This window comes from Panthera uncia, chromosome B4, assembly GCF_023721935.1.
Source record: "Panthera uncia isolate 11264 chromosome B4, Puncia_PCG_1.0, whole genome shotgun sequence".
NCBI lineage: Eukaryota > Metazoa > Chordata > Mammalia > Carnivora > Felidae > Panthera > Panthera uncia.
Genome location: NC_064809.1, coordinates 75,497,104 through 75,523,684, shown reverse-complemented (window position 1 = coordinate 75,523,684; position 26,581 = coordinate 75,497,104). Strand labels below are relative to the sequence as shown.

The window sequence follows — 26,581 nt, the reverse complement described above, 5'->3', positions numbered from 1 at the left end:
GGGGAGGGGCAGAGGGAGAGAGAGAACCCCAAGCAGGTGCCACGCTGTCAGTACAGAGCCCAGTGTAGGGATCGATCTCGCAAAACGTGAGATCATGACCTGAGCCGAAATTAAGGGTCAGACTGTCAAGTGACGGAGCTACCCAGGTACCCCCTCTGTTTTAAACTGAGTTATAATTGACCTATAACATTATATTAGTTTCAGGTGTACAACAATGATTTGTTATTTCTATATGTTGTAATGATCACTACAGTAAGCCTAGTTAACGTCTGTAACCATGAATACTTACAGAATTTTTTTCCTGTGATGAGAACTTTGAAGATCTACTCTCTACTCTCAGCAACTTTCAAATATGCAAAACCGTATTATGAACTATAGTCACCAATATGTACATGACATCCCCAGCACTTATTTATTTTATAACTGGATGTTTGTACTTTTTGTCTACTGGTTGTTTTTTTTTCAGTGCTTAAAATACCAAGAAATTAAGCCTATTATGGGGAAGCAACTTCAACCAAGTGGAGTTCATGGTCTTTCTTACCATTCCTCCTCCATGATATCATCTTAACCCAATTTTCATTTTCCAATATGATTGAATAAAATAAATAAAAATACTCACAAAGACAGCACAAGATACAAATTAAGCAGGTTACCTAGAGTCACAGCTCCTACAACACATCCTTGGGCAGCAACTCTCATGTGAATAAGATGAATGGACATTTTCTGATCCCTTCTGTACTTTAACGTGTAAAGACCATAGGACACGACAGTCATAAAGCCTGCTATTCCTGTTAAAGAAAAAAGTAGAGGTTATGTAAATAGTAGGCTAGAATCCCCAACATTTAGAGAGCTGAATAAGACTGTCCAAAGGATCAGTACTTGGAAGATAAACAGGCAAGATACCAGAGAATACTTTAAAAAGAACCATGCTGGATTTGATCCACAGATTTTTTAAAGAGACCCTTAACATTTATGGATTCAATATTTGCAGTTTTTGACTCTTCCCAGAAAACCCCGAATCATAGAGTGTAGTAATTTCTCTTTTTTTCCTGAGGCATGATTTCAGATTGTGCATGCTGAGAGACTTTTATCTGGGGCAAGTCACTTTAGCCAGTGAGTGAACCAACAACAAACATCCCAGCATCCATAGCTTTCGAATGTTTGCCTTTACTCCTGTCTACTTGTTATCAAATAAGGAGTAAATCTAGTAAAATGAGAACATTTTTGATCTTCTGTAAAAATGAGATATTTGAATTGTAATGAGACATGGAAAGGTATGAATATTTGCACAGGAAGTGTGTGACTCCAAAAAGAACTATGACTCTAGGAGACTCCAGAAGGGCAAATATTTTTGTATTCCCTACCAGTGTCAAGGGGTGAATATGCTGCTGTGACAACCAAGATCCTATGTAATTGGCTCTAAGACAGAAAACCAATCAACTGAATAGGAAACGTTCTAGAAACAGATTTAAAACACTGTGAGAACACTGAGAATTCATGACAAATCAAAATAACCAAATAACAGATAAAGGAGTAATTATTTAATAAATTCCATCGCTACAATTTGTTGGTATAAAGAACTAATTTGGATTTGTATCTCACAGCAGACCCTCCAAAAAAAATTCTGCAGGAGTTAGAATTAAATGTAAAAACAAAACAAAAACACCAATAAAAACAAAGAGGAATAGCATATTTGTAACATCTAAAAGAGGGTAAAATAGACTTAAGAGAAAATGATAAGGACAAAATGCCATTTTGACATAAGAATAAAGAAAACTTTTGCATAATGAAAACATGGGTCTATTTTTTGGGTTTTCTCTCCTATGTTGTTGGTCTGTGTATCTGTCCCTCCATCAACACCACACTGTCTTGATTAGTGTAGCTATGTAGTAAGCCTCCATATCAGGTAGAGTGATTTCTCCCACTTTATCCTTGTTTTTTAATGTTTTAGCCACTTTAGGACTTCTGCCTTTACTTGTAAATTTTATTTTTTATTGACTTTTTAAAACTATTTTTAAAACAATTTTTAAAAACAATTTTTAAAAACGAATTTTTAATGTTTATTTATTTTTGAGAGAGAGAGAGAGACAGAGTGTGAGCAGGGGAGGGGCAAAGAGAGAGGGAGACACAGAACCCAAAGCAGGCTCCAGGCTCCGAGCTGTCAGCACAGAGCCTGACACGGGACTCAAACGCATGAACCGTGAGCTCACGACCTGAGCCAAAGTCGGACGCTTAACCTACTGAGCCACCCAGGTGTCCCTAAAAAAAATTTTTTTTAAGTGTATTTATTTTTGAGAGAGAGAAAATCCCAACGACGTGGGGTTCAAACTCACAAACCCAGAGATCATGACCTGAGCCAAAATCAAGAATCAGAGCCCAACTGACTAAGTCACCCAGGCACCCCTTTACATGTAAATTTTGGAGTAAGCATGTCTTATCTACAAAAAAACTTACTGGGATTTTGATGGGAAGTACACAAACATGTAGATCAATTTGGGGAGAGTCTTCCAATCCATGAACACAATACTACCTGTGGTCTTTACGTTTATTTAGGTCCTTTTTTAATTCTTTCATTAACATTTTATAATTTTCAGCATACAGATTGCATGTATGTTTTGTTAAGCATATATCTAAGCATTTCATTGCCTTTGGAGTGACTGTAAATGAGGTTATGTTTTTAATTTCAGTTTCTGTATGTTGTTAATACATGGAAATTCAGTTGGTATTTATGTAGGATAGCAAATTTTGATTAGTTATGTTGGCACATGTATGCCTCTGTAGGTGGGTGAGGATATATTTATTCTTTCAGAATCCATTTAATAAGTGGAAGTAAGAGAGTAATTGCATTGACACGTATATTTTGTAGGCCGATTAGCAAATGAAATCAAAATTAAAATGACAAAAACAGCAAAAAACAAGTAATAATAGAATAGTGGCAGACATGTTGAGAAACAGGTACAATGCTGAAAGCTCTGTGAGTTTAGCCAACTCTATAAAGATTTCTGGAAATATATAATAAGGGGTGTTAAATCAGATGTACTTCCTGCCCTAAAAATTCATACTCCAAGGAAATAAGCAAAAGAAACGTCAAGAAGTTGACACAAAGATGTTTATGGCTACACTATGTATGAAGAAAACCTGAACAACCCAAATGTCCCAAACAGAGGAAGAACTGCCATAGCTACGAAAAAAATTATAAGCATAGCAAGGAGTTTCAATATGTATAATGTGTGCAGAGACCTTAACAATGATCATAAAATAATTTTAAGCAATATAGATTGTATTTATTGATGGAATGGAAATATATCTACTTATATTTAATGATGGAAGTTGTTGAAGACAATAAAAATATTTATTGGTGGAATGTAAATATATCTCTTTATAGATATATTTAATGATGGAAGTTGTTGAAGATAAATACAAATGTTTTGTGAGTTTTCGGCACAGCTCACTCCCTGCAGCAGGAAATATATAGTAGATATTATTAAAATAACAATAGCTAAACAAACTATTCAATAATATATATTCAGATTTTGTCATTTATTTTTCTAGCAAAAACTTGATTCTCTTCCCTTATCAAATCAAGGCTCTGTTCTTAGTTAAATTGGTTTTGTTTCTTTTGGAGATTAAAGTCAGAACCTTTACTGTTTTCCATGTAGTGTCTCTGTGTAGTTTATATGTAATTGAATTTAGCTGGAAACACTTTTATCTTACTACTTTAATCACCCTAAATGTCTCTGGAAAAATTATTTAATTTGCAGTGGGCACAGCGATTAATCTCTCTATTCATGATAGTGATCTGTTCAAGTGGCAACAAGTTCTTGAATTGTTTTTCCAGTTAAAAATGCTAAGGAAGATGAATCACTATAACATTATTTGCTTCCATTTCTTGTAGGTGCTATTATCAAGTTTTAATCAAATGAAATTAAATGTATAAACAGCATATTAGTATAAAGTAAAATTTTGATTCTTTTTAATATGTGAATAATGACATGAGGTTGCTAGATTTGCAGTGGTAACAGAAACCCAATGATATACCTATTCAGGAGGTTTTAGGGAATTAATCACCTATGTCAGTGTAACTTACATAATGTAAGTCTCATTTAAATAAGTTATTTTAATAGCTTCCAGACCAAATGAACACCAGGCAAGAGGCATGGCTGCAGTATACAATAATAATACTTGCATCAGCTAAAGCATCCAAAAGAAGAAAGAGAAAACTTAGATTTTAAAACATAATATTGGTGTTTAGATTGTGTGTGTGTGTGTGTGTGTGTGTGTGTGTGTGTGTCTGTCTAAGTCCACTTACATATAGTATTTGTTCTAAATGTAGGCATATTAAGTCTGTGTCGGGAAAAGACAAACAGGCTAAGCCTCCAGGTCTAATTATAATACCACTTCTTTAATCTAGAGTTTATTTAACCATCAACCTCAACATCTGGAACACTTCAGGAAACCAGCAAAAAGGGCCATTGAACATGAACATCACAAAGTTCACGCTCTCAAGTGTACAGACAAGTAGGTAGGCCTAGGCTTTTTCATTCAGAGCTTCTTTACTCTGAATTGACTCACAGTTCTTTTAAACTTGGGTAGCTAGCTTCTGGTGCCACAGAATACTAGAAGCAGAAGTTTTTGATTGCACTCAACATTAATGGAAGAGACAGAAAAATCTATAAACATCAGACACAAGAGTTTAAAGGTTGGAGTTAGAACAGAAAGAGACATACACATCTCAGTAGTCACTCTTAGACTTTCAATGTAATAAACTGGTGCTGCTAATGATCTAGTCATCATAGAAGTGTTAAAGTTCATTCAACTCCAGTTAGAGTGGCTGGGAACTAGGAATTCGAGATAGACCTCGAATGAAGAGGAGTTAAGTAAGATTTGAAGCTTCGTAATAAAAATAGCTAACATTTACTGGGGATTTGCCATCTACTAGAAACTGTTCTGAAAGTTTAACTTCTACTTAGAGAGGCTTAGCTTCAGTTATCTTAAAAGTTCAATGATGTAAAACATCTCCATTCTCAAAGATACTGGGTAAGGCATTATTATTATTATTGACAGTTCTCCAGTGTCCAGTCAAGGCTTGTACTTACCTACGGGGACAAAGGGGGAGTCTCTAGATTTCCTAATCAGTCGTGAGAGTGGGCTTTCCTCCCCATCTGCTGACCACTGGTTATCTGAAGACATTTTTCTCTCTAGTAACAGTAGGGGATAAATGTGGTTGCTGTGAATCATTAAAAATCCATTTACCCTCTCCCAATACATTGTCGATTATGTGTTTTCAGTTTGCTTGATCTGCCTGCTTGCTCCATTGAAATAAACAGTCCTGTTTCCTTCACCCTTTTCATTATGGAATCCTTTCATCTTGTTTGGGGGTAGGGGGTAAAAGAAAAAGAGAAGTGATGATAATCAGATTCCGTGAATACAGAATGAAGACACAGATCATAACTGGGTTATTCAGTCTCCTTTCACTGCTCAGCATTTGAGAACATGGGGAATCTCAAAACTTCTTCCACAAACAGGAAGACAATGCTTTTACAAAACATTTTAAAGAATGATGGCAGTGCCACATACGCAGAATTACTTCCCGATTCACAGCTGATGGCAGAATGATCATTCCAATTCTTCAGAATGTGCAGAGCCCTATAAAATCATTGACACAGTGGAAATAATCCTCCTTGTCTATACAGGAATGAGGAAACTCACAGTCATCAACATGGCTTAGCAGCACCTCAGTCTGTTATCTGCACCACCCACTTTTTTTACCTCAAAATTCAAATACCATGGCTTCATCCTATAAATCGGCTTTCATCGGAAAATGGAACCCGGTAAGCGGCAGAAGCACCATACCTTTGGCGTACCCCACCACCTGCTGCCTGTCCCAGTGCTCCTTGAGCAGGAAGCTGTGGATCAGAACAGGCTTTGAAAGGCTGAGACACATTTATGTGCAATTTCCTACGAATTGATCATGAGAAAGCCCAGAAACAACCTGCTCGCCCCCGCCCCCGCCCCAGGGGGGGCGTGGCCAGCTGGTATTGCCAAGGTTTCCACCTCCCCCGCTGGAAATTTACTAACACCACCTGCACCACAAACATTGGGGGTTTTGAAGACAGCACTAAGGAAACGTTAAGGATTTTGAAGAAGATGCTTTTACTGAATTCTGCCTTCACAGGGAGCTCCCAACTTCTCTCCATGGCTGTGAGTCCCCACTACCTGAAACCAGGACCCCAAATCAAGAGGAAAGTGGGCCCGTGGCTACAACATTGGGCTTGGGCGGGGGTGGATGTTAACCATCTGAGGCTGAGAGTCTTGTCTTTAACGACTCTGGGGGCGCCTGGGTGGCTCAGTCGGTTAAGCCTCCCACTTCAGATCGGGTCATGATCTCCTGGTTCCTGGGTTCAGGGCCCCCCCACCCCCCCATCAGTTCAGAGCCTGCAGTGGGCTTCAGATTCTGTCTCCCTCTCTCTCTACCCTTCCCCCACTCACACTCGGTCTCTCAAAAATTAATTAATCAATTAAACAAACATTAAAAAGAAAAAAGAATATGCACTTGCTAAAGGGGCGCCCACTGTGGCCCAGATCCCTGGCTGAGATGCCACGAGCCTGCACCTGGGGTCACCTGGAGGCGAGGCCCTCACACCTGAGGCTCCCGCAGAGCCTCGAGCAGCTTGAGCACCAGGCTGTAAAGCACTTGACGTCACCAAGCCCCCGGCCAATGTGAGAGCCCGATAGGCGCAGGAAGGTGCTGAGGGAGCTGTTGTCCTGCGCCTGTGCCGGGAGCCTGAGCCTTCTGTGGCTCCCCGGGCTGGTCGGTGGTGGACGCTGCTTTTGCTTCTGTTGTGACCCCGCAGCCTTTGGGTGCTCGAGGCCTCGGAAAAGTCCTGGCTCACCGTCTCCTTCTGACTGCATCCACAAAGATGAGCGCAGAGCACCAGGTAGCGTTCACGGTTTTTTCCTTATGGCTTTAAACTTTTAAGTAATTTCGAATTTACAGAGAAGTGCCCAGAATAGTACAAAAAATTGGATGTCCGACACCCAGCTTGCCTTTTGTTAACATTTAGCCACATTTGCTTTATCATTTTTCTCAACGAAAATTTCTCCCTTCCTTCCTTTCTTCCTGAGACCCATCTGAGAGTGAGTCATATACTGATGCGCCCCAACCCCTAAAAACTTTTGTATGCATTTGGGGCATCCTTTTATGTAACCATAGTACCATGGTCAAAATCAGGATGCTAGTTTTGTTATAATACTATAATCTAAAGATTTTATTCATATTTCAGCAGTTAAGGTCCCAGTGATGACCTTAATAGCAAACATTTTTTTTCTAGGCTAAGATTCAATCAGGATTACATACTGCCTTTGGTTGTCAAGTCGCTTTATCCCCCCCTCTAATCTGAAACATTTCCTTAGTCGTTGTATTAGTCAAGATTCTCCAGAGAAACAGAACCAACAGGAGATATATATACACATATATATACTTACACACGTATACGCACACACATACATGTATGTGTATATATATATGAGCTTGCATATCTCCGTATGCATATATTCATGTATATATACTTATATATGAAGAAATTTACTATAGGAATTGGCTCATGTGGTTGTGGGAGCTGAGAAGTCTCATGATCTGCCATCTGCAACCTCGCAATGGTGTAAGTCCTTATCCAACCCCAAAGGCCTGAGAACCGGGAGCAGTGATGTCTGAGGGCAGAAGATGGATGTTCCTGCTCAGGCAGAGAACACATTCACCCTTCCTCTGCCTTTTTGTCCTGTTCAGGCCCTCAGTGGATTTGATAATACTCTGCTGCATTGGCGACGGTGCTCTTTATTGGTCTACCAGCTCAAATGCTAATAATCTCTTCTGGAAACACCCTCACAAACACACCCAGAAATAAGGTTTTACCAGCTATCTGGGCATCCCTTAGCCCAGTCAAGTTGACATGTAAAATTAACCATCAAAATCTTCTTTTGTCTTTCATGACCCTGATATTTTGCTAACACAGGCCACTTATTTTGTAGGATGTCTCCCAATTTAGTTTTTTGCTGATACTTTCTCATCATTAGGTTGTGGTTATACATTTTTGGCAGAGTGATGCTGTGTTCTTGGTGTGCAGTATCCGGAGGCACATAACTTAGTTCGTCTGGTGGCAGTAACTCTGATCCACTGTTATGCTGATAAATGTCTAACAGCTGGTTATCCAGAGGAAGAGAAGCCCTGACTTGTAATATTTGTCACTTTCCACTTGTAAATGGCCAATTTCAAGCTACTGTTATGTCATCACTGAACACAAAGTTGGGAAGAGACGTGCTGCCCCTGAGTTGGGGTGAGTTGACTCTGGCACGCCACAGTTTTGAGCATTTGGATTAAGGTGGGGTCTGCCAGTTTCTACACTGTAAAGTTCCTCTTTTTTCCCTTTATTCATAATGAGTATTTTGTGAGGAGGTACTTTAATATTATGCAAATACACTGTTATGTATCAGGCTTTTACTCATTAACTTCAGCATCCATTTATGATCCTTGCCTGAATCAATTAATATTATGTTTGCCAGATGATAATTTTCTAAATACATCATTCTTTTTACATTTTTCAGTTGGCACTCTAATATAAGGAATTGCTTCTCCTTCTTTCCTATTATTCATTTATTTATATCAGTTTGGTCTCGTGAATTTCTATTTTATTCAGTGCTTATCCATCACCACCGTTATTTATTTTGATGGTCAAACTGTCCCAGATTTGTCTAATGGGAGCCCCTTCAGGCTGGCTTCTATTGGCTCCTATTGACATGACCCCATCATTCTTCAAACATTCTTCTTTCTATCCTGGCATAACAAGATGTTCCAGGCTAAACTTGTACTTTTTCTGCCCCAGCTCTGAAATCAGCCACTTCTTTAAGGAGCCCTGATTCATTTTAGTAGAGAATGATATTTAGAAACCACGTTCCAGGCATTAGAAGTGCTCATTGTTCCTGGAGTGTCATTCCTTCTAAGCCCTCTCTCAGTAGGCAGAATTAGGATTTATATCTATGTCTGTTTCTCTTCCTATGTACCTATCTATACTAAAATCATGAGTTTGTAGTAAGATCTCCAAATTCAACCCAACTCCACAGGATTCATTCTAGTCTTCCCTTTTCATTATTTGTGATACCTTTCTCTGTGGGAGACCTGGCTCCTGCTATCTTTAGGATACTTACTTATTTGCTTAATTCTAGAGTACACAAAAATTCATTTCAGATTTTCTAACCCATACCTCTGTGAAAAACAAGCCCATTAAATATTTTTTTATAGTTCTTTTTTGTCAGAGGGAAAATGGTCAAAATACTGTCTTCAAAAATCATTTGGAATGAAAACACATTTCTACACAAAAACTCGTGGGCAGATGTCCACAGCATCATTGTTCTTAGTAGCCAATAAATGGAAACAACCCAAACATCCATCATTTGATGGAAAAATAAAATGTGAGGGAGGCAAACCATAAGAGACTCTTAAATGCAGAGAACAAACTTGAGGGTTGATGGGGAAGGGTGGGAGAGAGGGGGAAATGAGTGATGGCATTGAGGAGGGCACTTGTTGGAATGAGCACTGGGTGTTGTATGGAAGCGATGAATCATGGGAATCTACTCCTGAAGCCAAGAGCACACTGTATACACTGTATGTTAGCTACCTTGACAATAAAATTATATTTAACAAAAAAAAAAAAAAAGAAAGAAAATGTGATATAGCTGTACAATGGAAAATTATTTGGCCATAAAAAGAAATGAAGTACTGATATGTGCTATACCATAGATGAGCCTTGAAACATGCTAAGTGAAAGAAGCCTGTTATAAAAGACCATATATTGTGTGATTCCATTTTTATGAAATACCCAGAATAAAAAAATCTATAGAGATGGAAAATAGAGAGCTGCCTGGGTGGCTCAGTTGGTTGAGCGTCCAACTCTTGGTTTCAGCTCAGGTCATAATCCCAGGGTCATGGAATTGAGTCCTGCATTGGGCTCTACGCTGAGTGTGGGGCCTGCTTAAAATATTCTCTCCCCCCACCCCACCCCGTCTCTCCTGCCTCTGCACCTCTCCCCTGCTTATGCTCACTCACTCTCTCTAAAATAAAAAAATAATAAAATTAAAACCATAAATTTTAAAAAATAAAATAGATTAGTGGTTGCCTGAGGCTGTGAGACAGTGGAAGGAAAATAGGGAGTGACTACTAATGGTTACAGAGGCTTTTCAGGGGGTAATGAAAAAAATTTTTTAAATAGATTGCGTTGGGGGCACCGGTAGCTCAGGCAGTTAAGTATCTGACTCTTGATTTCAGCTCAGATCATGATCTCGTGGTTCATGAGATCAAGCCCATGTCAAGCTCTGTGCTGACAGCATGGAGCCTGCCTTGGGATTCTCTCTCCTCTCTCTCCCTCTTTCTCTCTCTGCCCCTCCTCTGCTTGTGCTTTCTCTCTCTCTCTCTCTCTCTCTCTCTCTCTCTCTCTCTCTCAAAATAAACAAACATTTAAAAATAAAGATTGTGGGGCGCCTGGGTGGCTCAGTCGGTTAAGCGTCTGACTTTGGCTCAGGTCACGATCTCGCGGTATGTGAGTTTGAGCCCTGCGTTGGGCTCTGTGCTGACTGCTCAGAGCCTGGAGCCTGTTTCAGATTCTGTGTCTCCCTCTCTCTCTGACCCTCCCCCGTTCATGCTCTGTCTCTCTCTGTCTCAAAAATAAATAAACGTTAAAAAACAATTTAAAAAAAAATAAAAAAATAAAAATAAAGATTGTGATGTTGGTTGCACAATGCTAAATATAATAAAAAATCACTTAATTGTATATTTCAGGTAAATTTTAGGATATGTGAATTATATGTTAACAAAGTTGTTTAAAAAAAAAAGTTATGGGGCGCCTGGGTGGCGCAGTCGGTTAAGCCTCCGACTTCAGCCAGGTCACGATCTCGCGGTCCGTGAGTTCGAGCCCTGCGTCGGGCTCTGGGCTGATGGCTCAGAGCCTGGAGCCTGTTTCCGATTCTGTGTCTCCCTCTCTCTCTGCCCCTCCCCCGTTCATGCTCTGTCTCTCTCTGTCCCAAAAATAAATAAAAAAAAAACATTGAAAAAAAAAAAAAAGTTACTTGATGGGGGAGGGGAAGGAAAAGAAAAAAATTAGGGAGAGAGCCAAACCATAAGAGACTCTTAAAAACTGAGAATAGGGGCGCCTGGGTGGCTCAGTCATTTAAGCGGCCGACTTCGGCTCAGGTCATGATCTCGTGGTCCGTGAGTTCGAGCCCCGCGTCGGGCTCTGTGCTGACAGCTCAGAGCCTGGAGCCTGTTTCAGAGTCTGTGTCTCCCTCTCTCTGACCCTCCCCCGTTCATGCTCTGTCTCTGTCTCAATAAATAAACGTTAAAAAAAAAAATTTAAAAACTGAGAATAAACTAAGGGTTGATGGGGAGTGGGAGGAAGGGAAGGGTGGGTGATGGGCATTGAGGAGGGCACCTGTTGGGAGGAGCTCTGGGTGTTGTATGGAAACCAATTTGACAATAAATTTCATATTAAAAAATAAATAGATAAATCTAACGACACACACAAAAAAGTTACTTGAAAAAAAAGCTACTTGGGTTGAATTTTCTCCCCCTGCATCAATGTGGTTAGTCTTCATTTAGAATACAATTAGGGCACCTGGGTGGAGTAGTTGGTTAAGTGTCTGACTCTTGATTTAGGCTCAGGTCATGATCTCACGGTTTGTGAGTTCGAGCCCCACATTGGACTCTACACTGACGGTGCTGAGACTGCTTGGGATTCTGTGTCTCCTCTCTGCTCCTACCTTGCCTGTGCTTGCTCTCTCTCTCTCAATGAATAAATAAAACTTTAAAAAAAAAGCAGAAAAGAATTTTACACACACACACACACACACAAAAGAATACCATTAGGTGTTTTTTATTTTTCGATTTTAGGGATGCCCCCCCATTCTTCATTTCATCTTATGTAAAAAACATTCTTTTGCATATTTTATGTAAGACATTAACATGGTTCCCCAAATCAAAACTATACAAAGGGTATATTTAAAACTGCATCACTGCTCTTCCCCCTTTTATTTCTGCTCTCTTCCCACCCACCGCTATAGACAACCAATCTCGCTAGTGTCTGGCTTATTCTTCTGCAGTTTCTTTTTGCAAAAATAAACATATACATGGGTATTCTCTTATTTACCCTTCTTTTTTACAGACAAGGTACCACACTATAGCTAGTTTTAGGTGACAGAGCTTCTGTTTACTCAATAATATGTCCTTGAAATCACACCTTATCACCCTAGCAGCTCTCTGTCTCCCATCCAAGCACTAACCAGGCCTGACCCTGCTTAGCTTCCGAGATCAGACGAGATCGGGCGCGTTCAGGGTGGTGTGGCCGTAGACTCTAGCAGCTCTTTGTCATACTGCTATTCAGGTACGTAGTAAGTGCTCCGCTGTGCAAAAAGTGCCCTGGTTTATTCAAGCATATTCGTATGTATGAGCATCTAGCTTGGAAACATTACAAACTATGCGACAATGAACTGTCTTGTGCTTCTGTACTTTCCTGTTGTTGGAAGCGTATCTTCAGGATGCAATTCTAGAGGTGGGAGTGCCGGGCCAAAAGGTAAATGCAGGTATAGTTTTGTCAAGTATTGCCAAATTCCACAAGAGTTGAACACTTTGGCATCCCCATCAGCGATATGCAGGTATGTCTGTTTCCCCATGGCTTGCCCATCTGAATGTATTGTCAGACTTTTGGAGTCTTGGCAGACCTGATGTGTGAGAAGTGGTATCCCCCAGTAGGTTTAATTCGCATTTTGTGGATTGTGAGCGAGATTGAGCATGACGTCTAGGGCCATTTTTGCGTAGTAAAAATTATTTGCCTTCATAATTTTAAAGTTCCTGAGGAATTTGGGGAGGGTTGGCAGATATCCCCAGACTCGTCAAAGGATTCTGAGTTCAGGGATCGGTACGGGAAGCCTCCAGAAGTAGAAATGATCATTTTAGCGTGAGGAGACTTCAGAGACAAACACGAGCTGTCCTGTAAAGTACAGCCGAATTGCCTTTTTGAAACCTAGAGTTTCATGTTGTCCTTTTGTATCCCTCGTTCAGTTCTTCCCGCAACTCGTTTGCCATTCTGCACCGTTCTCACCTTGGCTCTGTGTTAGGCCAGCTGGAGCTTCGTGAAAGTCCCCACTATCATTTACATATTTGCCTTTTCTTTCTTTGTCCAGTCTAGCTGATGTGGTAGGCAGAATAATGCCTCCTCTACCCCGCTCCCGGAGATCTCCCCGTCCTAGTACCAGCAACCTATTGGATGTGTTATGTTACAAGGCAAAGGGAAACTAAGGTTGCAGGTGGAATTAAGCTTGCTATCCAGCTGACCTTGAGATGTGGTTATTCTGGAGTATCTCGGTAGGGCCTGTGTAATCACAAGGGCCCTTAGAAGTGAAACTGGGAGACAAGAAAGTCAGGTCCGTTTCAGAAAGAGATTTGAACCAGCGTGGCCTCGCGAAGCTGGCGAAGGCAAGGGAACAGTTTCTTCCGGGGGGCCTACAGAAAACGAACAAACAAACGAAACCCTGCCAACACCTTGGTTTTAGCCAAGTGACACCCATTTGGGGCTTTTGTCCTCCAGAACCGGTAGATAAAAGTTTGTATTGTTTTAAACCACTAAATCTGTGGTAATTTGTCATGGCAGCAATAGGAAACTAATATGGCTGACACGGGCCTGGCATTCTCCCACATAGCCAGTCTGCCCGAAAGGCCAGGAGAGGGAGGTGATGTGGAACTGGACTTGGCAGTTCTGTTGAATTCCCACAAAAGGAAGTCTGTAGGGATGGAGAGGACTAAGGATAGAATTCTGGGGAAGTAAAAGGCAGCCAAGGAGCTCGAGATGGAGCAGCCAGAGGGTCAAAAAGACTCACAAAAAAAAGGAGGAAGATCTCCAGAAGAGCGGTCAGAATCAGATAGTACACAGTTCATACAAAGAACGAAGCCTTGGGGCGCGTGGGTGGCTCAGTCGGTTAAGCGTCTGACTTCCACTCGGGTCATAATCTCACGGTTCGTGGGCTCGAGTCCCGCATTGGGCTCTGTGTTGACAGCTCAGAGCCTGGACCCTGCTTTGGATTCTGTGACTCCCTCTTTCTCTACTCCTCCCCCACTCACGCTCTGTCTCTCTCTCTCAAAAATAAATAAACATTTAAAAAAATTTAAAAAAAACACACCAAAGAACAAAGCCTTTATATTTGGGAAGCAGGATATCCGTGGTGGCTTTGAGGAGAACAGTTTCAGAGAGGGCTGGCTACCCAATGAGAATGGATTGAGGAGTGAGTGGGAAGTAGGCAAAAAAAAATGGATTTGATATTTTTAAGAGATTTGAAGGGAGGAAAAGAGCATAGCAATTTCAGGGGAAAGCAAAGCTAAGTTTTTTTTGGTGTTTTTTGTTTGTTTGTTTTTACTGGAGGAAGGTGGTGTGGATTTTAGGGTATTTGAACACAAGGGGAAGAGTGAAGATGCAAAAAGAGTGTGACTTGGCAGGAAAAAAAGACCGGGAAGAAATGAATCCAGGGCCCAGGGCTGGCCTTGCAGGTCTGATCAGGAGAGGGCATCTGGTGGGGTTCTTAAATCTGTAGACCCGCTCGATGGCTCTCTGTTTGTGTTTCCCTCTGTGGAGTAGTAAAAGTCCTCTGCTGAGAGGAGAGGCGTGGCAATGTGGAAATGAGCATGGTCAAGGACGGGCGGGACCCTGTGGCAGCTGAGGATACATTAGCAGTTTCTGAGCAGCCCTGAGAAGTCTAACTGGGGCTTTGGGCTCTCTCCTAAAGGCAGCAGAGGAGACAAATGAGTGGGATCGTTTGTATGTTTCACACAGATGGAGTGCTGCAGGTAAAAGCTGAGTTAAGAGGAACCCCCTGTCCCCCAAGAAGCTTTGAGTCAGTCTGGGGCAGACAGATGAGTAAAGCAACAATGGCAGCACATGAGAACGTGACAGGAGGAGGCCTGGGCTCGTGGGAGCCTGGATGAAGGACCTAAAGACCCAACTGGAGAATTAAGGAAGTTCTTTTCGGAGAAAGTGACTTTTACGGGATATTGTAGAGAACTAGTCGATTTGAGGTGAAGAGAGGAGAGGGTAGGGCATTCTGGGCAGAGGGCACAGCGCGTGGAAAGGCTCAGAGGCAGAAGGTCCAGACAGCACAGTGTGTAGAGTCAGGGGTGGGAGTGGCTTGTAGAGAATCAAGCTGCAGGGCCAGTGGGGCCAGATCTCGAGAGCCTTGCATTTTAACCTAAGGATTTTGAAGTTTCATCTGAAAACCATGAAAAGCCATCCAAAGGTTTGAGGCAGGAAGTGATTTAAAAAAAAATTTTTTTTTTTTACATTTATTTATTTTTGAGAGATAGAGACAAAGCACGAGCAGGGAGGGGCAGAGAGAGAGAGAGAGACAGAATCTGAAGCAGGCTCCAGGCTCTGAGCTCTCAGCACAGAGCCTGTTGCGGGGCTTGAACTCAAGAACTGCGAGATCATGACCTGAGCCAAAGTCAGAAGCTTAACCAACTGAGCCACCCAGGCGCCCCCAGGTGGCACCATTTTACCTAATTCTTACACTTTCAGACATACCTGTCCTCCAGGTATGGATGTGTATTTGCTGTGTGTGCAAAAGGCAAATATTTTTTATGAAATTTACTCAGGATCCCAGAAGGCCTCCTTCCCAGAATCCGAAGGGAAGAAAATAAAAGCACAGTAGCAAAAAGGGGGGCTGACAGGTTATTGATTTATTGATTGTGGCTACGTTCTCCAGTGTTTTCTCTCACTTTCAACATTTGGGCAGATGAGGTTGCCTCCATTGGTAAGTAGTTTGGTATATGGCAACATTTATATTTATAAGTAAATATTATGGGGTCACCTGGGTGGCTCAGTCGGTTAAGGGTCCAACGTCGGCTCAGGTCATGATGTCACAGTTCATGAGTTCGGGCCCCGCATCGGGCTCTGTGCTGACAGCTTAAAGCCTGGAGCCTGTTTCAGATTCTGTGTCTCCCTCTCTCTGCCCCTCTCCCACTCATGCTCTGTCTCTTTCTCTCAAAAACAAATAAACATTATAAATATTATGTATTTTAATATTGCACTCTTGGCTTTTAAAAAAGTTTTTAGCTTTTTGTGTCCTTAAGCTGTGGCAGACAATAAAATTTAAAAGAAACTCTTCCTCTGAGACCAGAGCAAATAATCCATTCCCATAACCTGAGAGGTGAGATAGAATTTGAACTGAGTGCTGCTGTTTTTACAGTTCTAATACTGTCTACTTAGCCTGACAGGTAAAATGTGAGCCAAGATTAGAGGGATTTGGGAAATCACATCTGTATCTTTAGCGCTCTGTGTAGAAGTTCTTTGCAGCATCTCCTGTAGGTGCCAAACATTTTAGTGTTAGGTGCAAACATGAGGGCTTTGTCAAGTTATTTTTTATGGGAGATTTCTTTAACAGTATACTGAGTCTCCAGAAAAACATTAGGGTGTATAGTAATCCAGCCGATTGGAATTCTAGGACTGCATTTATAGAAGTAAAATATCTTGGGGCGCCTGGGTGGCTCAGTCGGTTGAGTGACCGACTTCCGCTCAGGTCATGATCTCCTGGTCCGTGAGTTCGAGCCCCGCGTCGGGCTCTGTGCTGACAGCTCAGAGCCTGGAGCCTGCTTGGGATTCCGTGTCTCCCTCTCTCTCTGCCCCTCTCCTGCTCATGCTCGCTCTCTCTCTCTCTCTCTCTCTCAAAGAATAAATAAACATTAAAAAAAATTAAGAAAGAAGTAAAATATCTTTTCCTATAGACAAATTAACTTTATTCTGTTCCTCTCACAATTGCTTAAGGAGGCCGGGCCCCGACCCAAGTAAGGGACCATGTGAAGAACTCCAGCGCTCACGGCAAACAGTTTGAAGTTTACAAAGCACTGTTTGCATTATGTCCTGCATCCTCACAAGAATCCTGGGAGATGTAAGCAGTGTTCTCTTTTTAAGTGAACAAGTGAATTAGTAAGACGTAATGTTAGTACGATTAGATTCAATTAGATTCAGTTAGTAAGATTCAGACGTTCTCACTCCGAACCCCATCCTTTCCCCGCTGGCCTACACAGCAGGGAGAAGTGTTGAGGTGTCTGTGGACAGTCCCAAGTGCGAAGTTGAGCGACCTCAGTTCAACTCAGGAAGCTGAGTAGCTGCCTTCATAATTTGAGTTGCAGGAACGGCTAGAGTAAAGTGTTTTGGAAATTAGGAGCTTGAAGGCGGTGGGTGTTGAAGGCATGGAGACCAGTTTGAAGCGTTTTCTGGCATGAGAGATTGTGACTTAGATCAGACATTGGTGCCTTCCTAGGAAACCACTTCTTTGTGCCTCAGGAAAATTATTTGCTGAGTTATCGTTTTTCCATCCTAGGTTATTGGGGTGAATTGAGTGAAGGAAGGCAAAGAAAGCTGAGTCAGTTGCAAAAGGAGTGTTTTTCTACTTCTCTATCTACATGTAGTATCTTCCCCTCACCTTGGAGCTATTTTGCTGCCATGTCCCTGAATCATGCAATACCTAGCAAGTTCCTGCACACATGGTTTGTGATTCGAGCTGTCCACACTCAATCTATACATGCAATCATCCAGGGCTTAGTTCTCAAACTAAGATGGTGGCTGTGGAAAGGCGGTAGAAGGGGCCATCTAAGAGGTATGGAGAAGAGGATTTGATGACGAATTGATCGGTAACTACTCTGGGAGCACCTGCTATGTAGTAAGCACTGTGTCTGGCCTGTGCACTAATACCCACAAGTGTATTAGTGAATGCTGAGGGATTTCTCAAAGAGGAAGCTTCTTGAAACAGCCAGCAAATGCTTTCTAGAAGGGCGTCTCTTTATCTGGTCCTTGGGAAATAATCCTAGGTGTTGAAGAAGTTAGCAAGTGTCGCTTGTTTAGGGAAGGACACGGTTGAGTTTTGTTTTTGACATGTTAAATTCTCAATGCAAAGGAATGGCAAAAGTGTGAGGTTTAAGAATCTCTTCCACACGAGTGATAGCTCACAAGCTAGGAGTATAAGCAAGGCTCGAGGGATGAAACACACACTGAATGAGTCTCGGGGACCATTCACAGTGAAATGGTAGAGAAAGGAGACAGAATTACAGAGACTTGGGTTTGAAGAGACCTCAAGAAGCATCACAACATTGTGGGGAGGGCTGGGCTTTGGAATCAGGTAAGTTTCATGGGCATACTGGTGTGATCACTCAGTAAGTGGCTTTGGGCAAGTGACATTGACCATTTGTCACGGGCCCTTTCTCGTTTGTCAATTGCAGGTAATGTATCTGCCTTATAGAGTTATGAGTATTCTATGAAATAATTGTGTAAAAACTTGGTGCCTGGCATAAAGAAGGCATGTAATAAATGAAAATTTTTATTATTAGCTATTAGAGTCTTGGAATAGAAGGATCATTCCAAGGAGAAGGTTGACATCAGTGTCGGACCCATTTTAAAGATTGAGAAGGACACAGCCTGAATTAAGGCTGTGAGAGGTTTTTACTTTTAGAACAGTAAATTCTGAATGGCAATTGTCCTTGTTTGTATGTAATTCTCTATAGGTTCCGCAAATTTCCTTTAGGAATAAAATAATAACTTGCTTGGCCAGCAAATTGCTATGTTTTATTTTTTGTTTGTTGTTGTTTTGTTTGCTTTTTTTGTTTGTTTTCAAATGAGCTAGAAATTGGGAATATTGGCCCCTCTACGTTCATTTCCTGTATCCTCAATCATCATGTCCTCTGTTCTTGATTCTGGCAGTTCCATGGATCAGGGACTTCTGATTATTCTTTTCTTATTTTGTAAGGATTTTATTTTTAAGTAATCTCTGCACTCAACGTGGGGCTCTAACTCCCAACCCTGAGATCAAGAGTCACATGCCCCTCCGGCTGAGCCAGCCTGGCGCCCTTGGTTTTTCTTTAATGTAGCCTGAATGCTTTTGGTTTTAGGTATTGAAAGAGTTCAAGTGACACTTCCTGGACAGTTTTCTTTTTAGCTTTTGTTGGCACGAGGCTCCTTGATCATTACGCTCCCAATTGCATTAACAGATTAATGGGAATTGAATTTCAGTTAAGTTCTAGGTCTTCTAAAGCAATACCAAAGGGGAAGGCTTATGTTAAGGGTTAAGAGTACACAAGGTGCTATTATGCAATATTTGCTTCACTCGCTATCCAAGTATGAAATATGTAGGAATTCAGAAGAAGCAATTAGAATATGAAAACAGTTAGGAACAGAGTGTTTTATGATATAAACATAAGAAATTTCAATGGTATTTGAAATTTCTTATGTTTATATCATAAAACACTCTGTTCCTAAGTATGTTTGGTTTGCCATTAAAATGAAGTACGGGGCTCATGGGTCCAGGGACTTAACAAGATTAGGAAGAGGCCTGGTGTAAGTAAGCAGCCATCCCCCAATCCTCCTTGCAGTCTCTCATACCCAGCCCTGCCTGCCTTCAGTTCCTTGAACACATTGTGTTTCCTCCTTTTATTTGTGTGTGGTACCAGCTGTTCTGTTAGGCTGAAATACTAATACCCTCTGGAATTCAGCTCGGATGTCACTTCCTCAAGGAAACTTCTGATCCTCCCCTCCCTCCCCCACCCCAGGGCTGCGGATTCCATTTTCCTGGTGCCTGGTGCTTCTCCCTCCTAGCTAGCATTTATCACGGCCTATGCCTCTGCTCCGTGAGGGCAGAGAACAAGTCTAGCTTATTCAGGGCTCTAAGCCAAGCACCAAGGGTGGAGTACACAGTAGGCACTCAATAACTGTAGAATGAAGTTTAACATTTGTTAAGTACCAAATGCTTCACTTCATTAATTCCTCTCAGTAACCCTTGAGGTAGATATTATCCTCATTAACAGATGAGGAAAGTGGCACTAGAAAGGGAAACAAAACACAAGAGAATCTTAAAGATAGAGAACAAACCGAGGGTTGATGGAGGGAGGTGGGTGGGGGATGGGCTAGGTGCCTGATGGGTATTAAGGAGGGTACTTGTGAGGAGCACTGGGTGTTATATGTAAGTGATGAATCACTGAATTCTACTCCTGAAACCAATTTGGACTGTATATGAACTGACTAAAATACAAATAATAATAATAATAATAATAATAATAAAGAAGGTGACACTAGAGAAATAACTTGCCCAAGGTCTCACAGTCAACAGATGACACAACCAGGACTTGACCTAAGTCACTTGGATGCCAAAGCCAGTGTCATTTTGTCTTTTATCTTCCTCGTTGCATGCAACCATCCTAGTGAAAAGCCAGGGTTCTCAGCACGGTACTACGTAATCTACCACGCGGAAGCAAACAGGGTCTGATCGAAATGCAGCGATGTGCCCATAATGAGCATTTGCGGCGTGCCTTCTCAGCCTCCCTTCCCGCTTTCCCCCAGCCTTGTTTCATTTGGAGGATACACAAGTCTCCTTGTCTCTGTTCACAAAGGTCTGGGTGTGCTCAGCCCCGGGGATGAAGCACTGTGACCTTTACTTGAGCCAAATCAGCCTAATCCATTTGGTCTAAACATTATGACTGATTCGGGGATGGACTTGTGACCCCAGATTGTCAACAAGAGCCAGCTGAGACTCAGTGCAGAAATTGGGTGGAGCATTTGCAAAATAGCTTTGATCTTTCCAACTGGCCTTGGACCCGGGGAAGCATGAAGATTGGCACCACTTCCACAGACTCACCACCTGGTAGGGCAGTCAGGAAGGGCAGATGTGACATCTGATCACATCAGCTGAGCCCTGCTCAAGCTGTGCGGGAGGCTTTCTGCCCCTGTGCTTTTCACTAATTTGAGTCAGAAGGTCTTTCTTCTGCTTATGCCTTTTTTTGGTTGAACACTCACGTCACTTCCAGTCGAAGGAATCCTAACCAACACACGACCCAAAAGACATTGGACCCGTCTTACCTTTTCCGGTTTCCATTTTGCACGGGCTTAGGTCACTTCCACAGGCTGTCGGAATGACCACAAACGTGTGTCTTCTGGCCTGTGGAGGAAAGCAGTGGGGAGGTGCTATGGCAGCCATGATGTCAAGACAGGTCTTGGGGGCGCCTGGGTGGCTCGGTCGGTTAAGCATCCGACTTCGGCTCAGGTCATGATCTCACGGTCCGTGGGTTTGAGCCCTGTGTCGGGCTCTGTGCTGACAGCTCAGAGCCTGGAGCCTGTTTCGGATTCTGTGTCTCCCTCTCTCTGTGACCCTCCCCCGTTCATGCTCTGTCTCTCTCTGTCTCAAAAATAAATAAACGTTAAAAAAAAAAAAAAAAAGACAGGTCTTGTAGTTTCAGGAATTAGGGCTTCTAAGACTTGCTTGGGAACTCGTGGAATGTAAGAAACTTTATTTATTTCTCCACAGAAAGGATCAACTTTGCCACACCACTTAGACAAGAGGGAATTGATAAGAATGTACCCAGTACATTGTGCTATATGGCATTCCTTTCAACATGCTGATAACATTTCAGCATGTCAACCTGTGGTTTTTTATATTTCTCAAGCACTGGACTACCTTAACCGATAGTGAAGTGGGGTGGTTAAGGAGGTCCCTGCTTTGGAGCGACTGCAGAGGGAGGAGAGCCCTGTTCTAGAGCTCAGAAGGCCTTAGGTAACTATTCTAACCTCACCATAACAGTAACTGTCTTCATGTTCAAGGAGTTAGAATCGTTATGTTTCCTTCCTTTTTGCTTTATGAATGTTACAAGTGGAGGTCTTTGGACTCGAACTTTTCAAAATCCACTCTGATCCTCCCTCTGCTTTCTGTAAGCAATTACCTGGCTCTAGAAACATAAATCTGTATGTTCAAATAGCTTAATTTTCCCCTTCCAGACATTAAAAAAAAAAAAAGAAAAAAATGAAGCCAAGCCAGCAAAGACATAAACCATTTATTTCCATTCCTAAAATCTATATGAACAGATTGATTTGATAATTAAAATAGTCCTTTTGTAAAGTCATCTCAGAAAATATACTAAATTTATTAAAATACATACAAACTATTGCTGAAAACGCTATTCTTAAGCCCTCTGACCAACCTAACACTTTAGAGGTTCCCAGAGTGGCAAGGAACAAAGAAATCATCTTGGGACAAGAGGGGACATTTGGTCAGAATTATCTCCAAAATATGTGTCTACTTCTTGACAGATTCACAGATTGCCTGGGTTATAGGGGTTCTTACAAAATATGCCTAATTACCCAAGGTTTTCCTAATTACAGTGGCCCTTTTCCTTGCCTACAATTTAAGACATCCAGCAAAGTATACGCCACATAATCAGGAAAATGGAGTCAAGAACCTTAAGTATCTCAACTATTTTTATGGACATACTAACGGGTCAAGCACACTCTTCACCTTAAGAGTTGAAGACTGGAATGCAGGAAGACAAATGTGGGTGGAATACTGGAGAAAACACAGTAAAGCTGGGCAGAACTAGGTGTGACCTAGGCAGAACTGCCTGTGACCAGGCAGAACTGGTCCATTAATTTTGAAAACCAGCCCCGCGATCCTAAGAACAACACATGCATTCAGCTTTCTTTCTGAAAAAATCTGGGCTGTTCAGATTAGGATTTTCGCCTGGGTAGGATATCTTTATTCAATTTGTGAGTTATTAAGATCTTGTCACGTCTCCCCTTTCAAAGTCTTCTTTTGAGTGATTTGATGGCTTATTAGCGCCAAGCTCTCAAAAAGCGGGTACAATTAAAATCCGTCAGGTAACCATGTAAGTAAGACAGTTGTGGGGCACCTGGGTGGCTCAGCCGGTTGAGCATCTGACTTGCGCTCAGGTCATGATCTCATGGTTCGTGAGTTCAAGCCCCACATTGGCTTCTCTGCTCTCAGCACAGAGCCTGCCTCAGATCCTGTCTCCTCCTCTCTGCCCTCCCCTACTTGTGCTCGCTCTCTTTGTCTCTCAGAAATAAAACATGAAAAAATTATAAAAATCTATGATATTAAAAGACAAAAAAGATGGCTGGGAGGATTTTGAAGTTACAGACTTAAGTTTGGGAATAATGGTAAACTTCAATTATGAAAGCCCAGTGTTTCCTTTTAAGGGAGAGTCCTGTTTTGCGTTTGCTTTGGTTTTGATCCTCTGGGAGCCAACAGAAAATGGCTAAACGGGTTATCACATAAACTTCTAGGGATGAAATTCAACTTTACTTTAAAAAAAAAAAAAAAAAGGTTTCCTTTCTCCCAATTAGTATTGTGAGTGTAAATAAAACTGTAGCCGTAAGCCATCTGAGCCACGCAGCTCTCCGCCCCCGCTCCTGCTATTTCACAGCATATCCACAGATGTGAGGGCGCACCAGCTCCACGGGCAGCGGCGCCTGGAGGTGCTGCAGCTCAAGTTTAGAGAAGCGCGCCCGTTCCAGGGCCTTCCAGCTCTCTCTGGTCAGGTTGCACCCATCAAACAGCAGGTACCATGCGGGATCCAGGACTTGTTGCCAGAAGTAATTCCAAGTTGAGCTCTCAGCAGCTACATGCTCCAGGAAATAGAAAGCCCCTCCCTGAGAAACAAACAAACAAACAAACAAACCAACCCCGCATATTGGTTTTGTCAGAACAGGTTTATAAGATGACTGAAGAAGCTTCAATTTCAGTGGCCCCAGAGGCTAACTTCATGAAAAGGCATGGATAAATTAAAACTTGCTAAGGCACCATTTTGGCCAATAGTCTCAGCTTCTGTCAAATTTTATACAGAGCTGCCAATTTCAGGCAATTAACACATATTTTCTGATCATATAGGGGCGTCTGGGTGGCTCAGTCAGTTACGTCTGACTCTTGGTTTTGGCTCAGGTCACGAGCTCACGGTTAGTGGGATTGAGCCCCACGTTGGGCTCTGTGCTGACAGCAAGGAGTCTTCTTGGGATTCTCTCTTCCTCTCTCTCTCTCTTTCTCTCTCTCTCTCCCCCCCCTCCTGTGCATGCGCACTCTCTGTCAAATAAACGTTAAAAAATTCATATTATGTGAATATCTATTTTTTCCCTAAAACTAGGATTAGAATGTACATTCTCTTTTGTAACCTGCTTTGTTTATGTATTCGAATATTATCCTAAAACAGGATTTAAAAACTTTTCACACAACATTTCACACCACTGAAGGTACCATGTCTCCTTTAACCATTCTCATTGAAGTTATTTCCAGTTTTTCATCATCATAAATACTATCGCAGTCAATAGCCTTGTCCGTACATCTCTGTGACAACCTCTAATTATTTCCAAAAAAATAACTTGCTAAAAAGTGGAACTGCTGAGTCCAAAGTCTGTGTCTTCTTAAACTGTTGGTACAGGTGGTCAAATTGCCCTATGGAAGAGTCATAGCAAGTTTACATTCATACTAGCAATGCATATGAGTGCCCATTTCCAATAAACTCTTCTCAATCCTTTTTTCCTCTGTATCCTTGGCAAGCTGATGGGTAAAATGGTATTTCATTTTCAATAATGTGTACATCTTTAATATCCTTAATATAGATAACATCTTTGCTAAACCTTATTGGCAATTTGGATTTCTTCTCTTCCGATTTGTCTGTTATGTCCTTCATCAGTTTTCTAGTAGGGTGTTGGGTTTTTCTTACTGCTTAGTGGGGGCATTTAGTATAATAAGGCAACATATACTACAAAGGTCTCCCCCAGTTTGTTGTTTGCCTTTTAATGGCACATTTTTTTTTAACTTTTACTACTTTTATTTAAAAACAAAAATTTGGGGGTGCCTGGGTGGTTCAGTCAGCCCAACTCTTGATTTTGGCTCAGATCAGGATCTCACAGTTAGTGGGATCGAGCCCTGCATGGGGCTCCGTGCTGACAGCATGGTGCCTGCTTGGGATTCTCTGTCTCTGTCTCTCTCTGTCCCTCCCCTCCTGTCTCAAAATAAATAAACTTTACATACATACATACAAAAAAATTTTTTTTTACTTCATCTGAGAATTGCTCTTGGGTTCTGTTTTGCAAACCTGTGGGAGAGTCTGAATCCACACCCAGCATTGCCTGAGACTGAATAAGCATGTCTTACACTTTTGTACCATTGTCACAAGGATGTAAATGATATGATGAATTAAAATACTGAAGCATCAGCCCGTGGACACTGCCAAGTCAGCATCGTGAAAGTCTCCCCTCCCCCAGCCATCATGTCTAAGTCAGAATCTACTAAAGGGCCTGAACAGAAGCTTTTCATTGGAGGTTTGAGCTTTGAAACAACCGATGAGCATCTGAGGAGCCAGATGGGGAATGCTCACAGGCTGTATGGTAATGAGAGACCCAAACACCAAACGCTCCAGAGGCTTTGGGTTTGTCACCTATGCCACTGTGGAGGAGGTGGACGCAACTATGAATGCAAGGCCACACAAGATGGATGGGAGAGTTGTGGAACCAAAGAGGGCTGTCTCGAGAGAAGATTCTTAGAGACCTGGTGCGCCCTTAACCGTGAAAAAGATTTTGGTCGGTGGCATTAAAGAAGACGCTGAACAACATCACCTGAGAGATTATTTTGAACAGTAGGGGAAAACTGAAGTCATTGAAATCATGACTGACCGAGGCGGTGGCAGAAAGAGAGGCTTTGCTTGTGTGACGTTTGATGACCGTGACTCTGTAGACAAGATTGTCATTCGAAAATACCATACTGTGAACGGCCACAACTGTGAAGTCAGAAGAGCCATATCTAAGCAAGAGATGGCCAGTGCTTCGCCCAGCCAAAGAGGTCGACGTGGTTCTGGAAACTTCGGTGGTGGTCACGGAGGTGGTTTTGGCAGGAATGACAACTTTGGTCGTGGAGGAAACTGCAGTGGGCAAGGTGGCTTTGGTGGCAGTCGAGGTGGCAATGGATACAGTGGCAGTGGGGATGGCTGTCATGGATTTGGTAATGATGGAAGCAACTCTGGAGGTTGCGGAAGCTATAATGATTTTGACAGTTACAACGGCCAATCTTCAAACTTTAGACCCAGGAAAGGAGGCAATTTGGGGGGCCGAAGCTCTGGCCCCTGTGGTGGTGGAGGCCAATACTTTGCCAAACCACAAACCCAGCCTGGCTATGGTGGTTGCAGCAGCAGAAGCTATGGCAGTGGCAGAGGTTTAAAAAAATATTTTTATTTTATTTTATTTTTAATTTTTTTTTAACGTTTATTTATTTTTGAGACAGGGAGAGACAGAGCATGAGTGGGGGAGGGTCAGAGAGAGGGAGACACAGAATCTGAAACAGGCTCCAGGCTCCGAGCTGTCAGCACAGAGCCCGACACGGGGCTCAAACTCACAAACCATGAGATCATGACCTGAGCCGAAGTTGGACGGTTTTAGGTTTTAATTGCTACCAGGACACAAAGCTTAGCAGGAATGAAGAGCCAGAGAAGTGACAGGGAAGCTACAGGTTCCAACAGATTTGTGAACTCAGCCAAGCACAGGGGTGGCAGGGCCTAGCTGCTACAAAGAAGACACGTTTTAGACAATACTCATGTGTATGGGCAAAAAACTCAAGGACTGTATTTGTGACTAATTGTATAACAGGGTATTTTAGTTTCTGTTCTATGGAAAGCATAAAGCATTCCAACAAAGGTTTGGGGTTTTTAAAATTTTTTTAAGTGTTCGTTTATTTT

General features: G+C 42.1%; 1 protein-coding gene and 1 pseudogene across 3 annotated transcripts in view; one reads left to right on the top strand and one right to left on the bottom strand.

Moving 5' to 3' along the window:
• The window catches only part of LOC125919049 (putative methyltransferase-like protein 7A), a 41,612-nt gene that overhangs the window by 10,404 nt on the left and 4,627 nt on the right, over nt 1-26,581 (bottom strand). The window contains exons 2-4 of one of the 3 annotated variants that reach the window (XM_049625448.1): nt 20,928-21,006; nt 5,097-5,198; nt 654-788 (exon numbers count right to left, since the gene is read on the bottom strand). In XM_049625448.1, coding sequence (XP_049481405.1) covers nt 654-788; nt 5,097-5,198; nt 20,928-21,006 — 316 coding nt within the window. Of the gene's footprint in view, nt 1-653; nt 789-5,096; nt 5,199-20,927; nt 21,007-22,957; nt 23,508-26,581 lie in introns of those variants that run through there. The other 2 variants (XM_049625449.1, XM_049625450.1) reach the window with 2 other exon arrangements.
• On the top strand, nt 25,124-26,235 carry LOC125919048 (heterogeneous nuclear ribonucleoprotein A1-like; annotated as a pseudogene).